Source organism: Pinus tabuliformis, chromosome 7 (assembly GCF_031772625.1).
Source record: "Pinus tabuliformis cultivar Carrire ecotype Pingquan chromosome 7, CPIR1, whole genome shotgun sequence".
Lineage (NCBI taxonomy): Eukaryota > Viridiplantae > Streptophyta > Pinopsida > Pinales > Pinaceae > Pinus > Pinus tabuliformis.
This window is the reverse complement of record NC_142293.1, coordinates 1001222943-1001243536: the sequence shown is the minus strand read 5'-3', so window position 1 is coordinate 1001243536 and position 20594 is coordinate 1001222943. Positions and strand designations below refer to the sequence as shown.

Sequence of the window (20594 nt, the reverse complement as noted above, 5' to 3'; positions counted from 1 at the left end):
TGACTTTTTGTACTGGAAAGATAGGGGACACATTGGATCTTATACAAGATTGCAGATGGTTTCCATATGGGTTTGGTCTCCCTATACGGGGTCCTATTCCTCTGGAGGGTACATTAACACATATAGGGTGAGCGTTGAGAGCCATGGGCCTCCACGGCAGTCGATTGCACTTCATGGATCCCCACAGCCATTCAGAGATTGCTCGTGGTTCACATATTAGACGAGGAGGATGTACTTGATCCATCATGACCAGCTGGCCCTAAATCTACACCATACACTTGGCAAATGATTCAAGACTTGTACGATGATGTGGCATCACCTACATTATCATCCTAGCCCTTGCAGACCACCTACAAGCATCTTCGATTTTTTTGGAGACCCATGAGGACACTTGCGTGCCCCCACATGTCATTTGGAGCACCACAAGTTATTACAAGGGCCAACCCCTTGTCCGCTGCTTTTGAGGGTCCTATTCTTCATTGTGGCACCCATGGACCTCATTAGGCCTCTTAGAGGGCCCTACAACATGCATAGATTATTATTTGACCTCTTGAGAGGCCAACTTTTTCATATTATGGGCTAGTTTGGTGGGCTTGTCACCAAAAGTTGTATTATTAGCACATTATTTTATTTTGAGGGCTTATGTAGGCCAAGGAGGCTAATTTGAACTCCTAAGATGTGTATAAATACAAGTGAGGTGAAATCATTTCTCATCATCACTTTGGATTAGATCTCTCCTTCTTTAGAGAATTTCGCACTTTTTGTGGAGGATGAATTGGAGCATTTATGGATGAATTTTGATGTATGGTTATTGGTCTATCTTCTCTTGGACCTTCTCTATTGTCATTTGTGACTGTTTGGATATAATCTACTGCGTGTAAGTACGAAATTTTGATGTTATTCTTGTCATATATGTTGGATTGGGATTTTCGTTGTTTTAAAGCTAATTGTTGCATGCAAATTATTGCTTAATATTTTGGGATTGTCTCTATTATAACATTCTCTCCATGTATGGGCCATATAGTGTGAGCGAAATCTCCTACCGGTAGAATTTGACCTTGATAAGCCATTCCTCTTGTGCATTTGAAGTATAAAAGCTGCAAGATTGCTTTCACTTGACCTAGAGGGTTTGTGAAGTAATTTTGAGGCCTCCTTGACTGGGAACCAAGAAATCCTAAACATAATCAACATAGACTCCATTATCCCAAGGATTAACGACCAAGGAACTAATCTGCCAAGGGTGGTCACCAAAACTCTTATTCTTTCACCTTCTCCCAAGTCTAGCCACATTAGGGTACCTAGGGCATCAATGTCTCGACAAGCTAGCTACTAAAACAATTCAATCTCCTAAGGTCTCCTGCGCTGGCCTTTCCTCTAGCCCTCCTCCAAATTTGAAGACATTCCGACAATGGAGTTGGGAGAAAAGCCAAGCCCTAGCTTCGGGACCAAATATTGCCCTGCCATCCCCAAGGCTAGCGCTTCCCAAGGTCAAAACAACATCTTTGAGTAATTATATTTTCTTTGATCCTCTCTCTACCTTGTCTAGGGTAAGAATATCATTGGTTGTAACATTCCTTCCTCGTACCCTAGACTAGGTCCACTTGGCCCCGTGTGGTCCCGCTCCTTCAAAAGACCATTCTTCAAGAACCATCCGAGATACCAATTCTAACAAGGATTTTAGGGATTGGGGAACTCCTTTACAAGCCTATTCCCATAAACCTAACCCTCAAAATCCTCTTCCTTTCCCTAGAAATACATAGTACCTTGCTTAGAAAGCAAGCAAGCTCCATCTTTCAAACTTTTCTGGGAAAGGGTTTGGGTCACTCATATTTATTGACTTATCATTCATTAGTGACTCCATATATATCAGGTCTCCTCCCATCGATGAAAGTTCGTAAATAAAAGGGAGCCTTAGTTGAGGAAATAGTGGGCTAAGTCTCCATTTGTTGCCCTAAGATTTGCCCTTTAGGGATCCCCCTTAGGTCCCCTACTAGTTTGAGCGGTAACATGGTTCTCTACCAGACCAAGCATGATAGCTTTGGGTCAATGGGAAATTTTAGATCAGATAAAATTAGTAGGTAAGATAATAAAATGGTATTTCCTTTATGTTGAAAATGTAGCGATTGAAGGTCTTCTAGCTTGTGCCTTAGCCAATGAAGACCTCGATTTGTCCTTCTCTAACATGAGTGTGAGCTCATGAGTTAGACTTCAGTTAGGATGAGTTTATTTCCAATTTACTGGAATAATCATCAAGATGGCATGCGTAGAGTTGGGCTTCAGTTATGTGGATTCTTCTTCAGTTTGACTACAAAACGAGGTGGCAGTTACAAGTTTGGTTAGAGCGAGTTAGTCTTCAATTTTGATTGAAGGAAGAATGAGTTAAGACTCCAAGTGTTGACTGGAGAAAGAAAGAGTATCACTCTCAATTAACTCGCTATCAAAACTCAACTTCTAAAATTGATCTAGGCCTTGCATGCTTGAATTGGGTCTATAAAGAGGAGGACGAAGGCACATAATTTACACAAGTTTGTGAGATCATCTTTGATTTTGGAGAGCATGAACTTGCGCATCAATTGTGTGCAAGGATTTAGGAAATTGTGCACAGAATTGTGAGCTTGTGTCCTAAGAAATAGGAGATCACAAGTGCACAAGGAATTTGCGCTAAAGAATAGGAGCTCCCTTGTGCACAAGGAAATAGGGGCTCTAGTGCACAAGGGAATAGGAGCAAGATCAAGGGATTTGTAGGGCAAGTCAAGGTTATTTAGCGGGGGAACAGTTGCACGCTAGAGGATCGAGATCAAGCAATGATCGAGGCAGACCGAGACCAATTGTAACAGCTAAGATTAGTGAGAAGAAGCAAAACGCTTTCTCAAAGACAGATTATTTTGTAATAGATCCAATTGCTCAAGAACAATCAATAAAATACCACAACAAAGAAAGCAGGTTTTCCCTTTTGGGTTTCCTAGGTAAACAAGCGTGTCAATTTGTGTGAATGTGTTTTTATCTCTCGATTATTTTCCGTTGCTTATAAATTGTTAAGAAACTTTGTATCTTGGTGAAAGTAATTTTGGTTTCAATTTTGAGTTGCCTAGTTTTCAGCGATTCATCTAAGTAGTTGCAAAGTTTCAAGGAAATTTAACATGGTATCAGATTAGAGATCAGCGTAAAGAGAAGCACCAAATTGACCAGTCAGTGAAGAGCACAGATCAGGCAGAAGACTTGTGCTAGAGTTTGAAGAGCAATTCTTTGGATAGCAGTATGGTGTTCCAAGGACTAAGGGCAAATCACTATTTAGAGGGAGCCTCAAACTTCTACTCATGGAAGGAGTGGATCTCAATGGTGTTGGAAGATAATGGGGTGCTAGAATTTATGAAGAATCAAATAGTGCCACCTCAAGATGCCCAACAATTGATCCAACATAACAAGAATGACACCAAGGCCTAGAGGATCATTCTTGAGGGTTCAAACACCATATTATCCCTCATCTCCATTGGAAGAAGACAGCATATGAGATGTGGAAAGCAATCTTAAATTTGTATCAAGGTTCAAGTGATGTCAGGAAGCTTGCCTTGAAGGAGAAGCTAAGAAGTATCTGGATGAGCAAAGGAGAGCCCATCATTACATATCTTTCCAAGTTCATTCAAGTTCGGGGTGAGCTAGCTGGAGAGGGCGATACTGTAGCAGACAATGACCTTGTGAGCCTTGCGCTTCTAGGACTTCATAAGTCTTGGGTTGGGGAAGGTTGTGGTCAAACTGCGTTCAAGAAGAGATCTGAAGAGGGACAAGAGTTGGTATATTAGCTAAGACAAAGGACAAGGAGAACTTTGCCCTGGAAGGCAAAGGTACCAAAGGCAAGGGCAAGAAGGGCCAAGGAGAGGTCGAGTCCAGTTAGAAGGGCAGGAAGAAGAAGAAGGATTTGAGAAAGATTAAGTGCTTCCATTGTCATGAGTTCAGGCACTTTGCTACTAAGTGTCCTAATCGCAAGAAGGAGTCTAGTAAGGATCATGCGGCTGCATCAACTAAGGTAGATGCATTTTCTTCTCAATTCGAGAAAGATTTCTCAGTGATAGCTTACATGGCAAGCTCAGTAGGCAGTAGCACATGGTATAGTGATTCTAGAGCATCCTCCCATAAGACTGGGACCAAGGAATATTTCAGCCACCTAAAGGAGAAGGACATGCAGTTTCATATTGAGCTAACAGATGATGGCAAGTATGTGACTAGGGGAGTTGATACTGTCAGTTTTGAGAGGCGGTCAGGTAGCTCTCTCCATCTCAAAGATGTCCTCTATGTTCCAAGCTTGAAGAAGAATCTTGTTTCTATTGCTACCCTAGAGGATAAGGGTTATGATGTCATCTTCAACAAAGGTAAGGCTTACCTCAAGCACTTAGCTTTTGGATGTATGAAGCAAATAGGTGTGAGGATGAAGAATTTGTACTTACTACAAGTTGAGATAGGCACAGCCTTGAGCAGCAAGGCAAGAAGTGCACAGAGTAGAGACGTGAGGTTTAAGGAGAGAAGAGAGCTTTGAGGTAGTCCTTAGAGCAAGAGCAGGTTAGAGTACCTGAGGAGGAGTTACTCACTCCCAAGCAGGAGCCTCAACCAGTATTATAGATTGAGTCTCAACCAGGTGGCAAGCGGGCCACACAACAGGATGACCTGGAGTTAGCACATGATCAGGAGAAGACACTGAGACGAGTGGAGTCAACCACTGAGTCAATGACTCCTGGCACAAGGAGGAGGAGAGCCAAGTGAGTCGATCAAGAGGCCCAGGCGCGAGTTGAGAGTCCTAGCTCTATGTTCAGGCAAAGCAAGCAGCCGCAAAGGTACATTGGGTACATGGCACTTATGACTAAGTTGATAGACTTAGGGCCTTCTTATTTTGAGGAGGCAGGCTCTCAGCAAGGTTGGCAAGATGCCATGGTGGAGGAATATTCCTCCATCATGAAGAGCAATGTCTAGGAGATTGTGCCACGCCTGGAGGGAAAATTAGTAGTAGGCTTAGAGGGGTGTACAACGTAAAGCATGGAGCAGGTGGAAGTGTGGAGAAGTACCAGGCCAGGTTTGTGGCCAAGGGCTTCTCACAGGTTTAGAGCATTGACTATGATGAGGTGTTTGCCCCAGTGGCTTGTTATTCATCCATCAGGATGATTTTGGCACTTGCAGCACAGTTGGGTGGAAGATCCACCACATGGATGTGAAGACAACATTCCTCAACGGGGTGGTTGAGGAGGAGATTTATATGGAGCAACTAGAGGGGTTTGAGACTTTCAATAGAGACACTCATGTCTATTTGTTGAAGAGGGTTCTTTATGGACTCAAGCAAGCTCTAAGAGAATGGTACACTTGCATTGATAGTTACCTTCAAGGATTGGGCTTCTCTAAGAGTGAGGCAGATGACAACTTGTGCTACATCACGGTTGGAGGGCTTCCACTCATTCTAGTGCTCTATGTTGACAATCTTATATTGACTGGAGCAGACAGCTTGATCCAAAATTGCAAGGTAGGCCTTGCAAGGGAGTTTGAGATGAAGGATATAGGGCTTTTACACTATTTCCTTGAGCTAGAGGAATGGCAGGGTGATGGGGAAATCTTCTTGGGACAAGGGAAGTACACTATAGAGATCCTCATAAGGTTTCATGTGTACAATTGCAAGCCCATGACCACACCTCTAATCACAAATTGAAGGAAGGTAGATGTTAGTAGAGCAGAACAAGTAGATGATTTGGTACAAAAAGGGATAGTGAAGCTACCATACATTCCAACAGAGAAGCAAACAATAGATATCTTGACCAAGGCATTGGAAAGAAGCAATTTCATCTATTTCGAAGATAAGTTGGGAGTTGTACAAAATCCCTCCCTCGCTAAGAGGGAGTGTTGAAAATGTAGCAAAAGAAGGTCTTTTGGCTTGTGCCTTAACCAGTGAAGACCTCGATTTTTCCTTCTCTAGCATGAGTGCGAGCTCATGAGGTAGACCTCAGTTAGGATGAGTTTATTTCTAGTTTACTGGAATAATCATCAAAATGGCAAGCATAGAGTTGGAGCTTCAGTTACATGGAGTCTTCTTCAGTTTGACTACAAAACGAGGTGGCAGTTACAAGTTTAGTTAGAGCGAGTTAGTCTTCAGTCTTGATTGAAGGAAGAACGAGTTAAGACTCCAAATGTTGACTGGAGAGAGAAAGAGTATAACTCTCAGTTAACTCGTTAACAGAAATCGACTTCTAAATTTGAACTAGGCCTTCCTTGCATGCTCGAATTGGGTCTATAAAGAGGAGGGCAAAGGCACATCATTTACACAAGTTTGCGAGATCATCTTTGATTGTGGAAAGCGCAAACTTAAGCATCAATTGTGTGGGATTTAGGAGATTGTGCACAGAATTGAGAGCTTGTGTCCTAAGAAATAGGAGATCATAAGTGCGCAAGGAAATAGGGATTTGCGCTAAAGAATAGGAGCTCCCTTGTGCACAATGAAATAGGAGGATTTGTGCAAGGAAATAGGGCCTCTAGTGCGCAAGAGAATAGGAGCACGATCAGGGGATTTGTAGGACAAGTCAAGGCTATTTAGCAGGGGAATAGTTGCGTGCTAGAGGGCCAAGATCAAGCAATGATCAAGGCAAGTCAAGACCAATTGTAACAGTTGAGATTAGTGAGAAGAAGCAAAAATCTTTCTCAAAGATAGATTGCTTTGTAATAGATCTAATTGCTCAAGAACAATCAATAAAATACCACAACAAAGAAAGCAGGGTTTCCCACTTAAGTTTCTTGGGTTAGCAAGCGTGTCAGTTTGTGTGAATGTGTTTTTATCTCTCGATTATTTTCCACTGCTTATAAATTGTTAAGAAACTTTGTATCTTGGTGAAAGTAAGTTTGGTTTCAATTTTCAATAGCCTAGTTTCCAGTGATTCAACTAAGTAGTTGCAGAGTTTCAAGGAAATTTAACACTTTTGGTCTTGTTGACTTTGTTGTTTTAGAAAAAAGAAGGGCCTAGAAACAAGGCATAAGAAGAATGGTCTTCCCTCTAGTCACTGCTTCCATCTTAGGAAAAGCAGAAGCTTGCAATTAGTAAAATTTATTCTTATTGATCAAAATCCCTTCCTCGCTAAGAGGGAGTGTTGAAAATGTAGCGAGTGAAGGTCTTCTGCCTTTTGCCTTAGCCAGTGAAGACCTCGATTCGTCCTTCTTTAGCATGAGTGCGAGCTCATGAGTTAGACTTCAGTTAGGATGAGTTTTTTCCAGTTTACTGGAATAATCATCAAGATGGCATGCATAGAGTTGGAGCTTAAGTTACATGGAGTCTTCTTCAGTTTGACTACAAAACGAGGTGGCAGTTACAAGGTTAGTTAGAGCAAGTTAGTCTTAAATCTTGATTGAAGGAAGAACGATTTAAGACTCCAAGTTTTGATCGGAAAGAGAAAGAGTATCACTCTCAGTTAACTTGCTATCAGAACTCAACTTCTAAAATTGAACCAGGCCTTCCTCGTATGCTCAAATTGGGTCTATAAAGAGGAGGACGGAGGCACATAATTTACACAAGTTTGTGAGATCATCTTTGATTGTGGAGAGTGCAGAATTGAGCATTAATTATGCGCAAGGATTTAGGAAATTGTGTGCAAAATTGAGAGCTCGAGTACTAAGAAATAGGAGGTCACATGTGCACAAGGAAATAGGGATTTGCGCTAAAGAATAGGATATCCCTCTTGCGTAAGGAAATAGGAGGATTTGCACAAGGGAATAGGGGCAGCAGTGCGCAAGAGATTAGGAGCAGGATCAGGGTATTTGCAGGGCAAGTCAAGATTATTCAGCAGGGGATCAGTTGTGTGCTAGAGGGCCAAGATCAAGCAGTGATCAAGGCAGGCCAAGATCAACTGTATCAGCTGAGATTAGTCAGAAGAAGCATTTTCTCAAAGACAGATTTCTTTGTAATAGATCCAATTGCTCAAGAACAATCAATAAAATACCACAATAAAGAATGCAGGTTTTCCCTTTTGGGTTTCTGTTTAATCATCAAGATGGCATGCATAGAGTTGGATCTTAAGTTACGTGGAGTCTTCTTCAGTTTAACTACAAAGCGAGGTGGCAGTTACAAGGTTAGTTAGAGCGACTTAGTCTTCAATCTTGATTGAAGGAAGAACGATTTAAGACTCCAAGCGTTGAGCGGAAAGAGAAAGAGTATCACTCTCAGTTAACTTGCTATCAGAACTCAACTTCTAAAATTGAACCAGGCCTTCCTCGTATGCTCGAATTGGATCTATAAAGAGAAGGACGGAGGCACATAATTTATACAGGTTTGTGAGATCATCTTTGATTGTGGAGAGTGCAAAATTGAGAGCTCGTGTACTAAGAAATAGGAGATCACATGTGCACAAGGAAATAGGGATTTGCGCTAAAGAATAGGAGCTCCCATGTGCGTAAGGAAATAGGAGGATTTGCACAAGGGAATAGGGGCTCCAGTGCGCAAGAGATTAGGAGCAGGATCAGGGTATTTGTAGGGCAAGTCAAGACTATTCAGCAGGGGATTAGTTGCGTGCTAGAGGGCCGAGATCAAGCAGTGATCAAGGCAGGCCAAGATCAATTGTATCAGCTGAGATTAGTCAAAAGAAGTGTTTTCTCAGAGACAGAGTGCTTTGTAATAGATCCAATTGCTCAAGAACAATCAATAAAATACCACAATAAAGAAAGCAGGTTCCGTTTAATCATCAAGATGGCATGCGTAGAGTTGGAGCTTAAGTTACGTGGAGTCTTCTTCAGTTTGACTACAAAACGAGGTGGCAGTTACAAGGTTAGTTAGAGCGAGTTAGTCTTCAGTCTTGATTGAAGGAAGAACGATTTAAGACTCCAAGTGTTGATCAGAAAGAGAAAGAGTATCACTCTCAGTTAACTTGCTATGAGAACTCAGCTTCTAAAATTGAACCAAGCCTTCCTCGTATGCTCGAATTGGGTCTATAAGGAGGAGGACGGGTGCACATAATTTACACAAGTTTGTGAGATCATCTTTGATTATGGAGAGTGCAGAATTGAGCATCAATTGTGCGCAAGGATTTAGGAAATTGTGTGCAGAATTGAGAGCTCGTGTACTAAGAAATAGGAGATCACGTGCACAAGGAAATAGGGACTTGCACTAAAGAATAGGAGCTCCCTTGTGCGCAAGGAAATAGGAGGATTTGCACAAGGGAATAGGAGCTCCAGTGCGCAAGAGATTAGGATCAGGATCAGGGTATTTGCAGGGCAAATCAAGACTATTCAGTAGGGGATCAGTTGCGTGCTAGAGGGTCGAGATCAAGCAGAGATCAAGGCAGACCAAGATCAACTGTATCAGCTGAGATTAGTCATAAGAAGCGTTTTCTCAGCGACAGATTGCTTTGTAATAGATCCAATTGCTCAAGAACAATCAATAAAATACCACAATAAAGAAAGCAGGTTTTCCCTTTTGGGTTTCCGTTTAATCATCAAGATGGCATGTGTAGAGTTGGAGCTTAAGTTACGTGGAGTCTTCTTCAGTTTGACTACAAAACGAGGTGGCAGTTACAAAGTTAGTTAGAGCGAGTTAGTCTTCAATCTTGATTGAAGGAAGAATGATTTAAGACTCCAGTGTTGATCAGAAAGAGAAAGAGTATCACTCTCAGTTAACTTGCTATCAGAACTCAACTTCTAAAATTGAACCAAGCCTTCCTCGTATGCTCGAATTGGGTCTATAAAGAGGAGGACGGATGCACATAATTTACACAAGTTTGTCAGATCACCTTTGATTGTGGAGAGTGCAGAATTGAGCATCAATTGTGCGCAAGGATTTAGGAAATGTTGGAAATAACACTGAGAGGGGGGGTGAATCAGTATTATCAAACTCTTTCTAATTTATACAAATATTTACTAATGAAACTTGCGTATACCTTCCAGACTTATAATTTAATATATTCTTCAAATGTGGATTATTAATCTGTGTCAGAACCATATAACAGTAAACAAGAACAGAGCAAACAGTCACACCAAAGAACACAAGATATAAGGTGGAAACCCAATGTGGGTGAAAACCACCTGCTGCAATATGTCTCTATCTTCTTTCAATTAGAAACTTCTTTTTACAATGATTCTGTACTGGTGCAGTCTTATACCAGCACGCAGGCTTCAACCTGCAGAAGGCTACAACCTTCTATTTTCCCTCAAGGACCACATTTCATGAATTTTCAGACTGGATCCATGAATTTCAATCAAACATCAAATAGATCTGCAATTAACCAACTTCATTATGCAACTATTGAATCAATAACTTCTCAGAACACAGTACCAGTAAACAATTCAGAACCCTGAACACTGCAGTAATAAGCAAAAGTAGCTAAACAATATTTCAAGGAAAAGTCTGCAACTTCACCAATAGTAACATGCGCACATCCGCACCTTATCTGTGTCGAATCTGCGGGTCTCTGCACCCACACTATGTCTGTCCTGCAAACTTCGCACATGCGGTGTGCAAAACCTGCGAACCTCCGCACCTGCGCCTTGACTGACCTGCAGGTCTCCGCACCCGCTCCTTGACTGGCCTGCGGTTCTCCGCACCTTCTCCTTGTCTGCCCTGCGGTTCTTCGCACCTGCACCGTGTCGCACCTGCGGTCCTGAGGGTATAGATATTTTTCAGACTTCAAGTATACCCCAGACTAACAGATTTACAGATCTGATCATGCGCCAAGGAGATCTCGACCCCTCAGTAGATCCGTCTTGTAATGCTTAGGTTTCTCCTTGATTCAGATCCAGCTATCACTCACCAACCGATCACCAGAATTTCAGATCTTGCTCTTCTTAAGATATTCAACACATGAGTGCTCAACCAAATGATCTCCTTTCCTTTTTATAGACAAGCCCTCACTCAAACCATGGACCAAAACCATAGAAATCCAATACAAGGGACCCAAAACCTGGGTTCAATATTTTAGAAGCAAAACCACGGACCAAAACCATAAGACCAAAATCATCAGACAAATACCATGGACTAACCACAAGATTTCCCACGTGCGCGCGTTTTTCTCTGCATGAAAGTTTGTGAACTTTACAACCGAACTTTTTGGTCGGCACTCCCGCGAACATGTCCGCACCTTTTGTTCTGCGCGCCTGCGGAACCTGCCAATGACCGCAGCTTTGTGAACAAGAACCTGCGAACCTGCCATTTTCTATTATTCTGAGAGCATGAACTTGTGATCTGCTACTTGAGTGAATTGCCATCAAGGACAACACTTATGTCATCGAGTGAAACCTGTGTCATAATGCCAACAATCTCCCCCTTTGGACTTGATGGCAACCCAACGTCACTCAAGGTCTTTCCTCCCCCTTTGACATCAAGGGCAAAGGGTTATGCTCCCCCTGAATGTTGCTGAAGTTCCAAGCTCCCCCTGAGAAATAGGCAAGATCTTGACAAAAGAAAGATAGAGACAAAATATCAGCAGCATCTGTCAAGCACTATTCAGATCAGTATCCATGTTCTCCTTTTTCACTTGCTCCTCCTGAAATCAAGACAACCAAAGAATTGAACCAAGATCTTCTATGATAATGCCAACAATGCATTATTAGAAGAATATATGCTCCCCCTGAACTTGTGCCAGATTGTCTCTGACAGACCCATATCGGACTCTTCATCCTTGCTCTTCTTCAAGTCGACTGTACCAGCATATGTACGCGTATACCCCATATGAAACTCACGTACAACCAACAATCTCTGAAACAGACAAGATTCAACAACAAGATGATGCATCAACTACCCCCAGCTTTTGTCTGAGATATTCAAAAGTCTCCCTGGGCAGTGGTTTGGTGAGGATATCAGCAACTTGTTCCTTAGAGGGAACATATTCCAATTTGACCTTTTGTTCAAGCACTTGTTCCCAGAGAAAGTGATACTTGATTGGTATGTGCTTAGTCTTTGAATGCATGACAGGATTCTTTGAAATACTGATTGCACTTGTATTATCACAGAAGATGGAGATAGGTGGAGTACAAGTGATTTGCATGTCTTGCAATGTTTGCATCATCCAAAGGAGTTGTGTGCAGCAAGATGCAACAGCTACATATTCTGCTTCAGCTGTAGATAATGCAATAGAGCTTTGTTTCTTGTTGAACCAAGATACTAATCTAGGACCCATGAAGAATGCACCACCACTAGTGCTTTTCCTGTCATCCACGCTTCCTGCCCAATCCGCATCTGTGTATGCATGAAGTGTGAGATCTGTACCTCTAGGATACCATAAGCCATAGTTTTGAGTTCCTTGAAGATACTTGAAAATTCTCTTAACTGCCTGAAGATGAGTTTCTTTTGGATTTGCCTGAAACCTTCCAACTATTCCCACTGCATGCATAATGTCTGGTCGGGTACCTGTTAGATAGAGCAGACTACCAATCATGGATCTATAGGTTGGTTGATGTACTGTTGCCGATTCGTCATTTGCGCTGAGGCTGCATCCTGTCACCATAGGGGTACACACTGGTTTCGAATCCTCCATCCCATATTTCTTCAAGATCTGCTTGAGATACTTGGTTTGTGATAGAAAAATACCGTCTTTGTTTTGTTGGATTTGTAAACCAAGGAAATATGTGAGCTCACCAAGCATGGACATTTCAAACTCCTTTTGCATCACCAAGGCAAAATTTTGACTCATGTCTTCTTCATTGCTGCCAAAGATGATATCATCAACATACACAACAAGTATTAGCAACTTTTCATTGTCAACCTTTATATATAGATTGCTATCAGTTGATCCTTTTATAAAGCCTTGTTGATGGAGGTACTTATCCAACCGATAATACCACGCCCTAGGAGCCTATTTAAGGTCATAGAGAGCCTTTTTGAGTCTGCATACAAGTTTCGGATCATTTCCAAGAATAAACCCATCTGGTTGTTCAATATATACTTCTTCCTCCAAGTCTCCATTCAGGAAAGCAGACTTCACGTCCATTTGAAATACTTTGAACTTCTGAAAACTAGACAGAGCAAGGAACATCCTTATAGCCTCAAGTCTGGCGACTGGTGCAAATGTTTCTTCAAAGTCTATGCCTTCTTGTTGCGCATACCCTTTACAAACAAGTCTTGCCTTGTTTCTAACCACATCCCCATTTTCATTCAGCTTATTTTTGAAGATCCATTTTGTCCCTATGACATTCTTATCTTTTGGTCTAAGAACCAACTCCCAAGTATTATTCTTTTCAATCTGCTCGAGTTTTTCATCCATGGCCTTGACCCAGCATTCATCTTTGCAAGCCTCTCTTACATTCTGTGGTGCAGTGGAGGAGAGCAATGCTAGATAACTTGAAGCTTCTGAAATGGTTCTCCTTGTTTGTACACCTGCCTCTTTCTGCCCCAAAATTTGAGATTCTGGATGATTCTTCTGAACGTATCTGGATGGAGTTTTTTCTTCTATCCTTATCTGTTCTTCTGGTGCTTCATGGGTTTCTTCTTCATCATGAATCTGATTTGATGTTGACGGATAGTCTTCGCCATCTTCGAAATCTTCAGATTTTACCTGCCTAGGAGTGTTTCCTTCTTCATCCACCACCACATCAATGCTTTCAACAATTTTACCAAGTCTTTTATTATAACATTTGTAAGCTTTGTTGTGGGGAGAGTAGCCAAGTAAGATGCCTTCATCTGCTCTAGGTTCAAACTTGCCAAGATTTTCATCAGTCCTTTTAATGTAGCATTTGCTTCCAAAAATTTTGAAGTATTTTACCGTGGGAGTCTTACCGTACCAAAGTTCATGAGGAGTCTGAGTGTTGTTTACCCGGACGTTTGTCTTGTTGAGAATAGTAACAGCGGCAAATGCGGCTTCACCCCAGAAGGTTGCAGGAGTTCCAGACTCATCAAGCATAGCACGAGCCATTTGTTGAATTGTTCTGTTCATCCTTTCCACAACTCCATTCTGCTGAGGAGTCCTTGTAGTAGAAAATTCCCTTCTTATTCCATGTTCTTCACAAAAATCGAAAAATTCATCTGAGGTAAATTCCCCTCCTCGATCAGATCTGAGGCATTTGATTCTACGATCTGATTGGTTTTCAACCAAAGCTTTGAATGACTTGAACTTTTCGAAAGCTTCATCTTTATACTTCATGAGTCCTATCCAACACATCCTTGAAAAATCGTCAATGAACAATATGAAATACTCTTCTCCTCAATGTGACCTCTTCCTAGTTGGACCACATATATCAGTGTGGACAAGTTCAAGTGGCCTGCTAGCTGATCCTTCCTTCTCAGGGAAATTAGTTCTAGTTTGCTTACCAATTTGACATGATTTGCATATTGTATTGCCCGGAATTCTGATATCAGGAAGATCCCGAACTGCCAGATATTTGCATGCTTTCCTTATCTGAGAGAAGCTAAGATGCCCCAGTCTTCTGTGCCATAGCCAGTGTTCATCATTCTTGCTTAAATAGCAATGTTGTTGTCCTCCGTTGAGTATGTATAAGTTATTTGGAGTTCTAATGCCTCTGATCACTGTTTTTCCTGTATCAAGCTCACGAACAATACATCCATTTGATCGAAATATTACCTTCGTTCCTTGATCACACATCTGACTGACACTCAATAGATTATGCTTTAAGCCATCAACATACATAACATTTCCAACCTTGACCTTTTCTTTCAAACGAACAGAGCCTTTACCTTTTATGTATGCAGGGGTGTCGTTTCCAAATGAGACTTCTTTTCTTTTTCTAAGGCACTATATGACTGAAGTTTCTCTCTATCACCTGTCATATGTTTCGAGCAGCCACTGTCGATGTACCATTGATTTTCTTGTCCTTCCGCATATAAGGCTATCCCACATATTTCCGGTTGTGCTTCTTTCTTTTTCCATATTTTGGAACTCAATGAAGCTTGCTCCTTCTGAGTTGCTTGCCGAAACCTGCTCCTGCATTCAAAATCTTCATGACCGAAGTTGTTACATATAGAGCATTCTATTTCATTTTCAAGAGCATAGAAGTTATTGTAGGTTCTTTTCATGATTCATGTCATACTCCTTTGTTTTTGAGCTTCCCTAGTCATGATGGTCTTGTAGGCAACACATTGAGCAGCTTTATGACCAAAGTTATGACAAGAGAAACATTGGCCATTGAAGAAACTCCTGCGATTATCAAATCTACCAACCATATGATTATAGTTCCCATCCATTCTTGAGCCAAATTGAGAATGATTTACCTGTGATCTGTTGAGGCTTTTGTTCATTCTTGAAGTAAATTGCCCCCGATTTACTTGCTGATCTGCATTATGCTTTCGTTGTCGATTGTCCACTTATTCACTTCTCCTTGCTGCATCAAGATAACTTTTGGAGGTGGCTTCTGAGCTTGAGATGCTTCTTCGGAATATCCGAGACCTGTCTTGATTAGAGGAGAACGTTGCACTTTGATAATCTCATCTAGAGTTTCAGATCCTTTAGCAAATCTGAAATTAAGGGCTTTTGTTTTCTCAATTTCTTTTCTAAGTCCCACAATTTCACATTCTAAATCTTCATTGTGTTTATCTTTGTCAGCAAGTTGGAATGTTAGAGTATCTATAATCATATTCTTTTCCTCTAAACTAACTTTAGGTTTAGAGATTTCTTCATAAAGCCCTTCTTCATTTGGAGCATCCAAGAAATCATCATCTTCAAAAGCCATCAAAAGTCTATCATCATTACCTAGTTCTTCTTCATCACTATTTGACAATCCATCACTGTCTTCATGAGTGTAATAGCTCTTCTTATTTACATTATGTTTTCTATTCCATCTAACAGGTTCCTTACCTTTGTCTAGTTTATCTTTATGAGGACATTTTGCAGCATAATGACCGACTCTTCCACAAGCAAAGCATTTGAAAGGCAGCTTACCTCTGAATCTTCCAGATCCTCGTTGGAGGTTCTTGACAAAATTTGATTCTTCCTCATCTTCTGACTCATAGTAATCTCCTTTTCCTGAAGTCTTGAATACAGCGTCTCTTCTGTCTGATGGTCCTCCTTTTCTCATTTCGTAAGCCGTTAGAATTCCCTGCAATTGTGACATGGTAAAGCTCTGTAGATTCTACTTTTCTTCTATGGCAGAAACTTTTGAATCAAACTTAGGAGATAAAGATCTTAGAACCTTTTCAACCAAAACCACTTCTTTTATTTCTTCACCCAAGTTTTTCATACAATTTACGATCTCATCTATACGTAGGAAATAGCTAGCCACACTTTCATCATTATGCATTCTGAGACTTTCATATTGAATTCTAAGAGTTTGTAATTTTGCTCGTTTTACCTGTTCATCTCCTTCATAGCTTAGAACGATCTTGTCCCATATTTCTTTTGCGCTTTTGAGCTGCATCACCTTGACAAATTCTGATTGAGATAGACTTCCTAATAGAGTATTGACAGCCTTTGCATTTGTTTCATACTGCTTCTTACCAGCTGCATCTGTAGGAGTTGTTGATGGAAATGTGTATCCTGTTTCCACAATATCCCAAACTTCTGTACCAAGAGATTGAAGATAAGCAGTGATTCTTACCTTCCAATAGACGAAGTTGCTCCCATCAAAAATCGGTGGCCTGATAGATGCTTCTTTCTCGTAGTTGCTCATGATGATAGATCTTCCTTCAAGCGATCAAGCTTTTCTTGAAGGACCTGCTCTGATACCAATTGTTGGAAATAATACTGAGAGGGGGGGTGAATCAGTATTATCAAACTCTTTCCAATTTATACAAATATTTACTAATGAAACTTGCGTATACCTTCCAGACTTATAATTTAATATATTCTTCAGATGTGGATTATTAATCTGTGTGTCAGAACCATATAACAGTAAACAAGAACAGAGCAAACAGTCACACCAAAGAACACAAGATATAAGGTGGAAACCCAATGTGGGTGAAAACCACCTGCTGCAATATGTCTCTATCTTCTTTCAATTAGAAACTTCTTTTTACAATGATTCTGTACTGGTGCAATCTTATACCAGCATGCAGGCTTCAACCTGCAGAAGGCTACAACCTTCTCTTTTCCCTCAAGGACCACGTTTCATGAATTTTCAGACTGGATCCATGAATTTCAATCAAGCATCAAATAGATCTGCAATTAACCAACTTCCTTGTGCAACTACTGAATCAATAACTTCTCAGAACACAGTACCAGTAACAATTCAGAACCCTGAACACTGTAGTAATAAGCAAAATTAGCTAAACAATATTTCAAGGAAAAGTCCGCAACTTCACCAATAGTAACCTGCGCACATCCGCGCCTTATCTGTGTTGAATCTGCGGGTCTCCGCGCCCACACTGTGTTTGTCCTGCGAACTTCGCACCTGCGGTGTGCAAAACCTGCGAACCTCCGCACTTGCGTCTTGACTGACCTGCGGGTCTCCGCACCCGCTCCTTGACTGGCCTACGGTTCTCCGCACCTGCTCCTTGTTTGCCCTACAGTTCTCCGCACCTGCACCGTGTCGCACCTGCGGTGCTGAGGGTATAGGTATTTTTCAGACTTGAAGTATACCCCAGACTAACAGATTTACAAATCTGATCATGCGCCAAGGAGATCTCGACCCCTCAGTAGATCCGTCTTGTAAAGCTCAGGTTTCTCCTTGATTCAAATCCAGCTATCACTCACCAACCGATCACCAGAATTTCAGATCTTGCTCTTCTTAAGATATTCAACACATGAGTGCTCAGCCAAATGATCTCCTTTCCTTTTTATAGACAAGCCCTCACTCAAACCATGGACCAAAACCATAGAAACCCAATACAAGGGACCCAAAACCTGGGTTCAATACTTTAGAAGCAAAACCACGGACCAAAACCATAAGATCAAAATCGTCGGACAAATACCATGGACTAACCACAAGATTTCCCACGTGCGCGCGTTTTTCTCTGCATGAAAGTTCGTGAACTTTACGACCGCACTTTTTGTTCGGCACTCCTACGACCATGTCCGCACCTTTTGTTCTGCGCGCCTGCGGAACCTGCCGATGACCGCAGCTTTGTGAACAAGAACCTGCGAACCTGCTATTTTCTATCATTCTGAGAGCATGAACTTGTGATCTGCTACTTGAGTGAATTGCCATCAAGGACAACACTTATGTCATCAAGTGAAACCTGTGTCATAATGCCAACAGGAAACTGTGTGCAAAATTGAAAGCTCGTGTACTAAGAAATAGGAGATCACATGTGCACAAGGAAATAGGGATTTGCGCTAAAGAATAGGAGCTCCCTTGTGCGCAAGGAAATAGGAGGATTTGCACAAGGGAATAGGGGCTCCAGTGCGCAAGAGATTAGGAGCAGGATCAGGGTATTTGTAGGGCAAGTCGAGACTATTCAGCAGGGGATCAGTTGCGTGCTAGAGGGCCGAGATCAAGCAGTGATCAAGGCAGGCCAAGATCAACTGTATCAGCTGAGATTAGTCAGAAGAAGTGTTTTCTCAGAGACAGATTGCTTTGTAATAGATCCAATTGCTCAAGAACAATCAATAAAATACCACAATAAAGAAAACAGGTTTTCCCTTTTGGGGTTCCCGGGTAAACAAGCGTGTCAATTAGTGTGAATGTGTTTTTATCTCCCGATTATTTTCCACTGCTTATAAATTGTTAAGAAACTTTGTATCTTCTCTTCCAACTTCTTTCATCTCCCATTGAATTTGGCACCAGTCACTTTGCAAGAAATCAGAATTTGAAGTTGCAAATTTTTATAGGGATGCCTCACTGGAGCATGGACTAAATTCCAAAGAGAGAGAGATTGTGCATACACAGAGGCACTTCTCCAAAATTACCATTTGGCCACCTTGTGGTTAATTTCCCCAGGGAACCATTTCGAGTGATAACACCTACCGTTATCGCATCCCTGGCTAAATGACAAGAATCTTGGGGAAGTGCAACCACAGTCGGACAATAAGTAACAAAAATTCAGTGAATGTTTATACTGTTTACATGATAAAAGTGACTGCATAAGAATGTAGAGGGCTGAAATGTCACACCTACAATTTCAGTAGAGATAGAAAAATAACAATACATGGAATGATGACGAGAGGTTACTGTATGAATCTTGATTTATATGTCGGCTCGTTTACAGAAAAAAACCCAAAGCCTTGTGCAAATATCAAACCAAAAAGAAAAAAGCAATCTGTTCAATGTCAACAAACAGGCAGGGGATCACCCCATGGATTGTTGGTATTCGTCTCTGAAAGTAAAGGTTCAAATACCAAATCTCATGGAGTCCTCCCCCAACCATGTTAAATGTAAAAGATGGGATTCAAAGCGCACGCAGATCAAACAAAAGCGATCATGTCTATGAAAATCAACTTGCATGGGCATGTAACGGAGACAGTTCACCGGAATAATTTCTACCAGTATTGAAATAGTTAATTTGGTATAATATGTAAAATTTAGAAGTATAGCCTACTCGACCAAAGCTTTATCTCAAAATGAAATAGGTCAGGAGAGAAAAACGAAATAACTCACCAATGACTCCAAATGTTTGTCAATTGAACTCACTTCTTCCCTAACTGACTGCAATGCGTCAGCTGCAGTAATGAATGCTCTATAATTACCAACAGCGACCTCTTGCATTTGCCTTCTCAAGCGCTCTGCATCTACTCTGAGCAGCTCTGGTTCCTGTAATATATTTACAAAAAAAATCTAGACTCAAACCCTAGAAAAATAACCACATCCACCAGCAATATAAGTATAGATAATAATAATACTGAAGGTAAACATATAAGCAAAACTTTGAACCTTGTGCAGTCGATCCAGAGTAAATGAGAGGAGCTCCGATACATAAGGCTGTTGTGCTGCATTTGCCAAGGGGACAAATCCAGGGGCCATGGCTGGTTGAGGATTTGAAACCAATGACGCCATTACTTTGCAAACAAATGTTAAATTTGAAGAATTTTTGAATTTTGACCTTCCAAAAAGGGGCTTGACAAACGTTAAAGATACTTCTTTGATCGTTTCAGAATTTTCCTGATTCTAGCACTGGGTGAAGGTACTTAATTCTTTTGAAGCTTTAGTTCGGCAATGAGAACTCAGTTCGCAGGGTTCGATCCAGCTTACTTGGAATTGATTGTCTTTGGTATCTTGATGACACAAGCCAGGCTCTGCTTCAGATTTGGGAGGCAATAAAACCATTATTGTCGCATTTATTTGCAATAATTTAAAAAGGGTAAAAGAGACCAGAAAGAAGTAAGAAATTTGACATCAAGTTTAATATAAGAATAAACGTATTATCATATAATAATAAAAAAGGGATAGATCTATTTGTTAATTTTTGGTTATGACCAAAAATTTATTTTAAAATAATTTTAAATCTTTTTAAATTATAAAATATGTTTTTAATTTAAATTTGATTATTTTGATTTTTCTTATACGGGGCCAGATCGGGAGGGATCGCCAGCGCTCTTTGTAAAAGGTTGGTAATAGGAAGCTTTATGAGAGTGTGCAAGAGTGTAGTTTTTGGATAAATTATTTGTTATGGTAGAACAATATTAACTTTTATTTGTTATTATATTAATAATATTAATGTTTATATGTGTTATTAAAATAATAATTAATAAAGGGTTTTTTTTTAAGACACTGTTATATTTTGCATTAAAATATTTTGGTTTGAAAGTAAGAACTTTGTACATCATGAA

General features: G+C 40.8%; 1 protein-coding gene across 2 annotated transcripts in view; it reads right to left on the bottom strand.

The window, feature by feature from the left end:
- The window catches only part of LOC149250961 (conserved oligomeric Golgi complex component-related / COG complex component-like protein), a 157440-nt gene extending 137278 nt beyond the window's left edge, over positions 1–20162 (bottom strand). The window contains exons 1-2 of one of the 2 annotated variants that reach the window (XM_089459296.1): positions 19699–20162; positions 19426–19578 (exon numbers count right to left, since the gene is read on the bottom strand). In XM_089459296.1, the coding sequence (XP_089315422.1) occupies positions 19426–19578; positions 19699–19821 (276 nt within the window). In that variant the 5' untranslated portion in view covers positions 19822–20162. The remainder of the gene's footprint in view (positions 1–19425; positions 19579–19698) is intronic. The other variant, XM_089459295.1, reaches the window with a different exon arrangement.
- Positions 20163–20594: the final 432 nt, after the last annotated feature.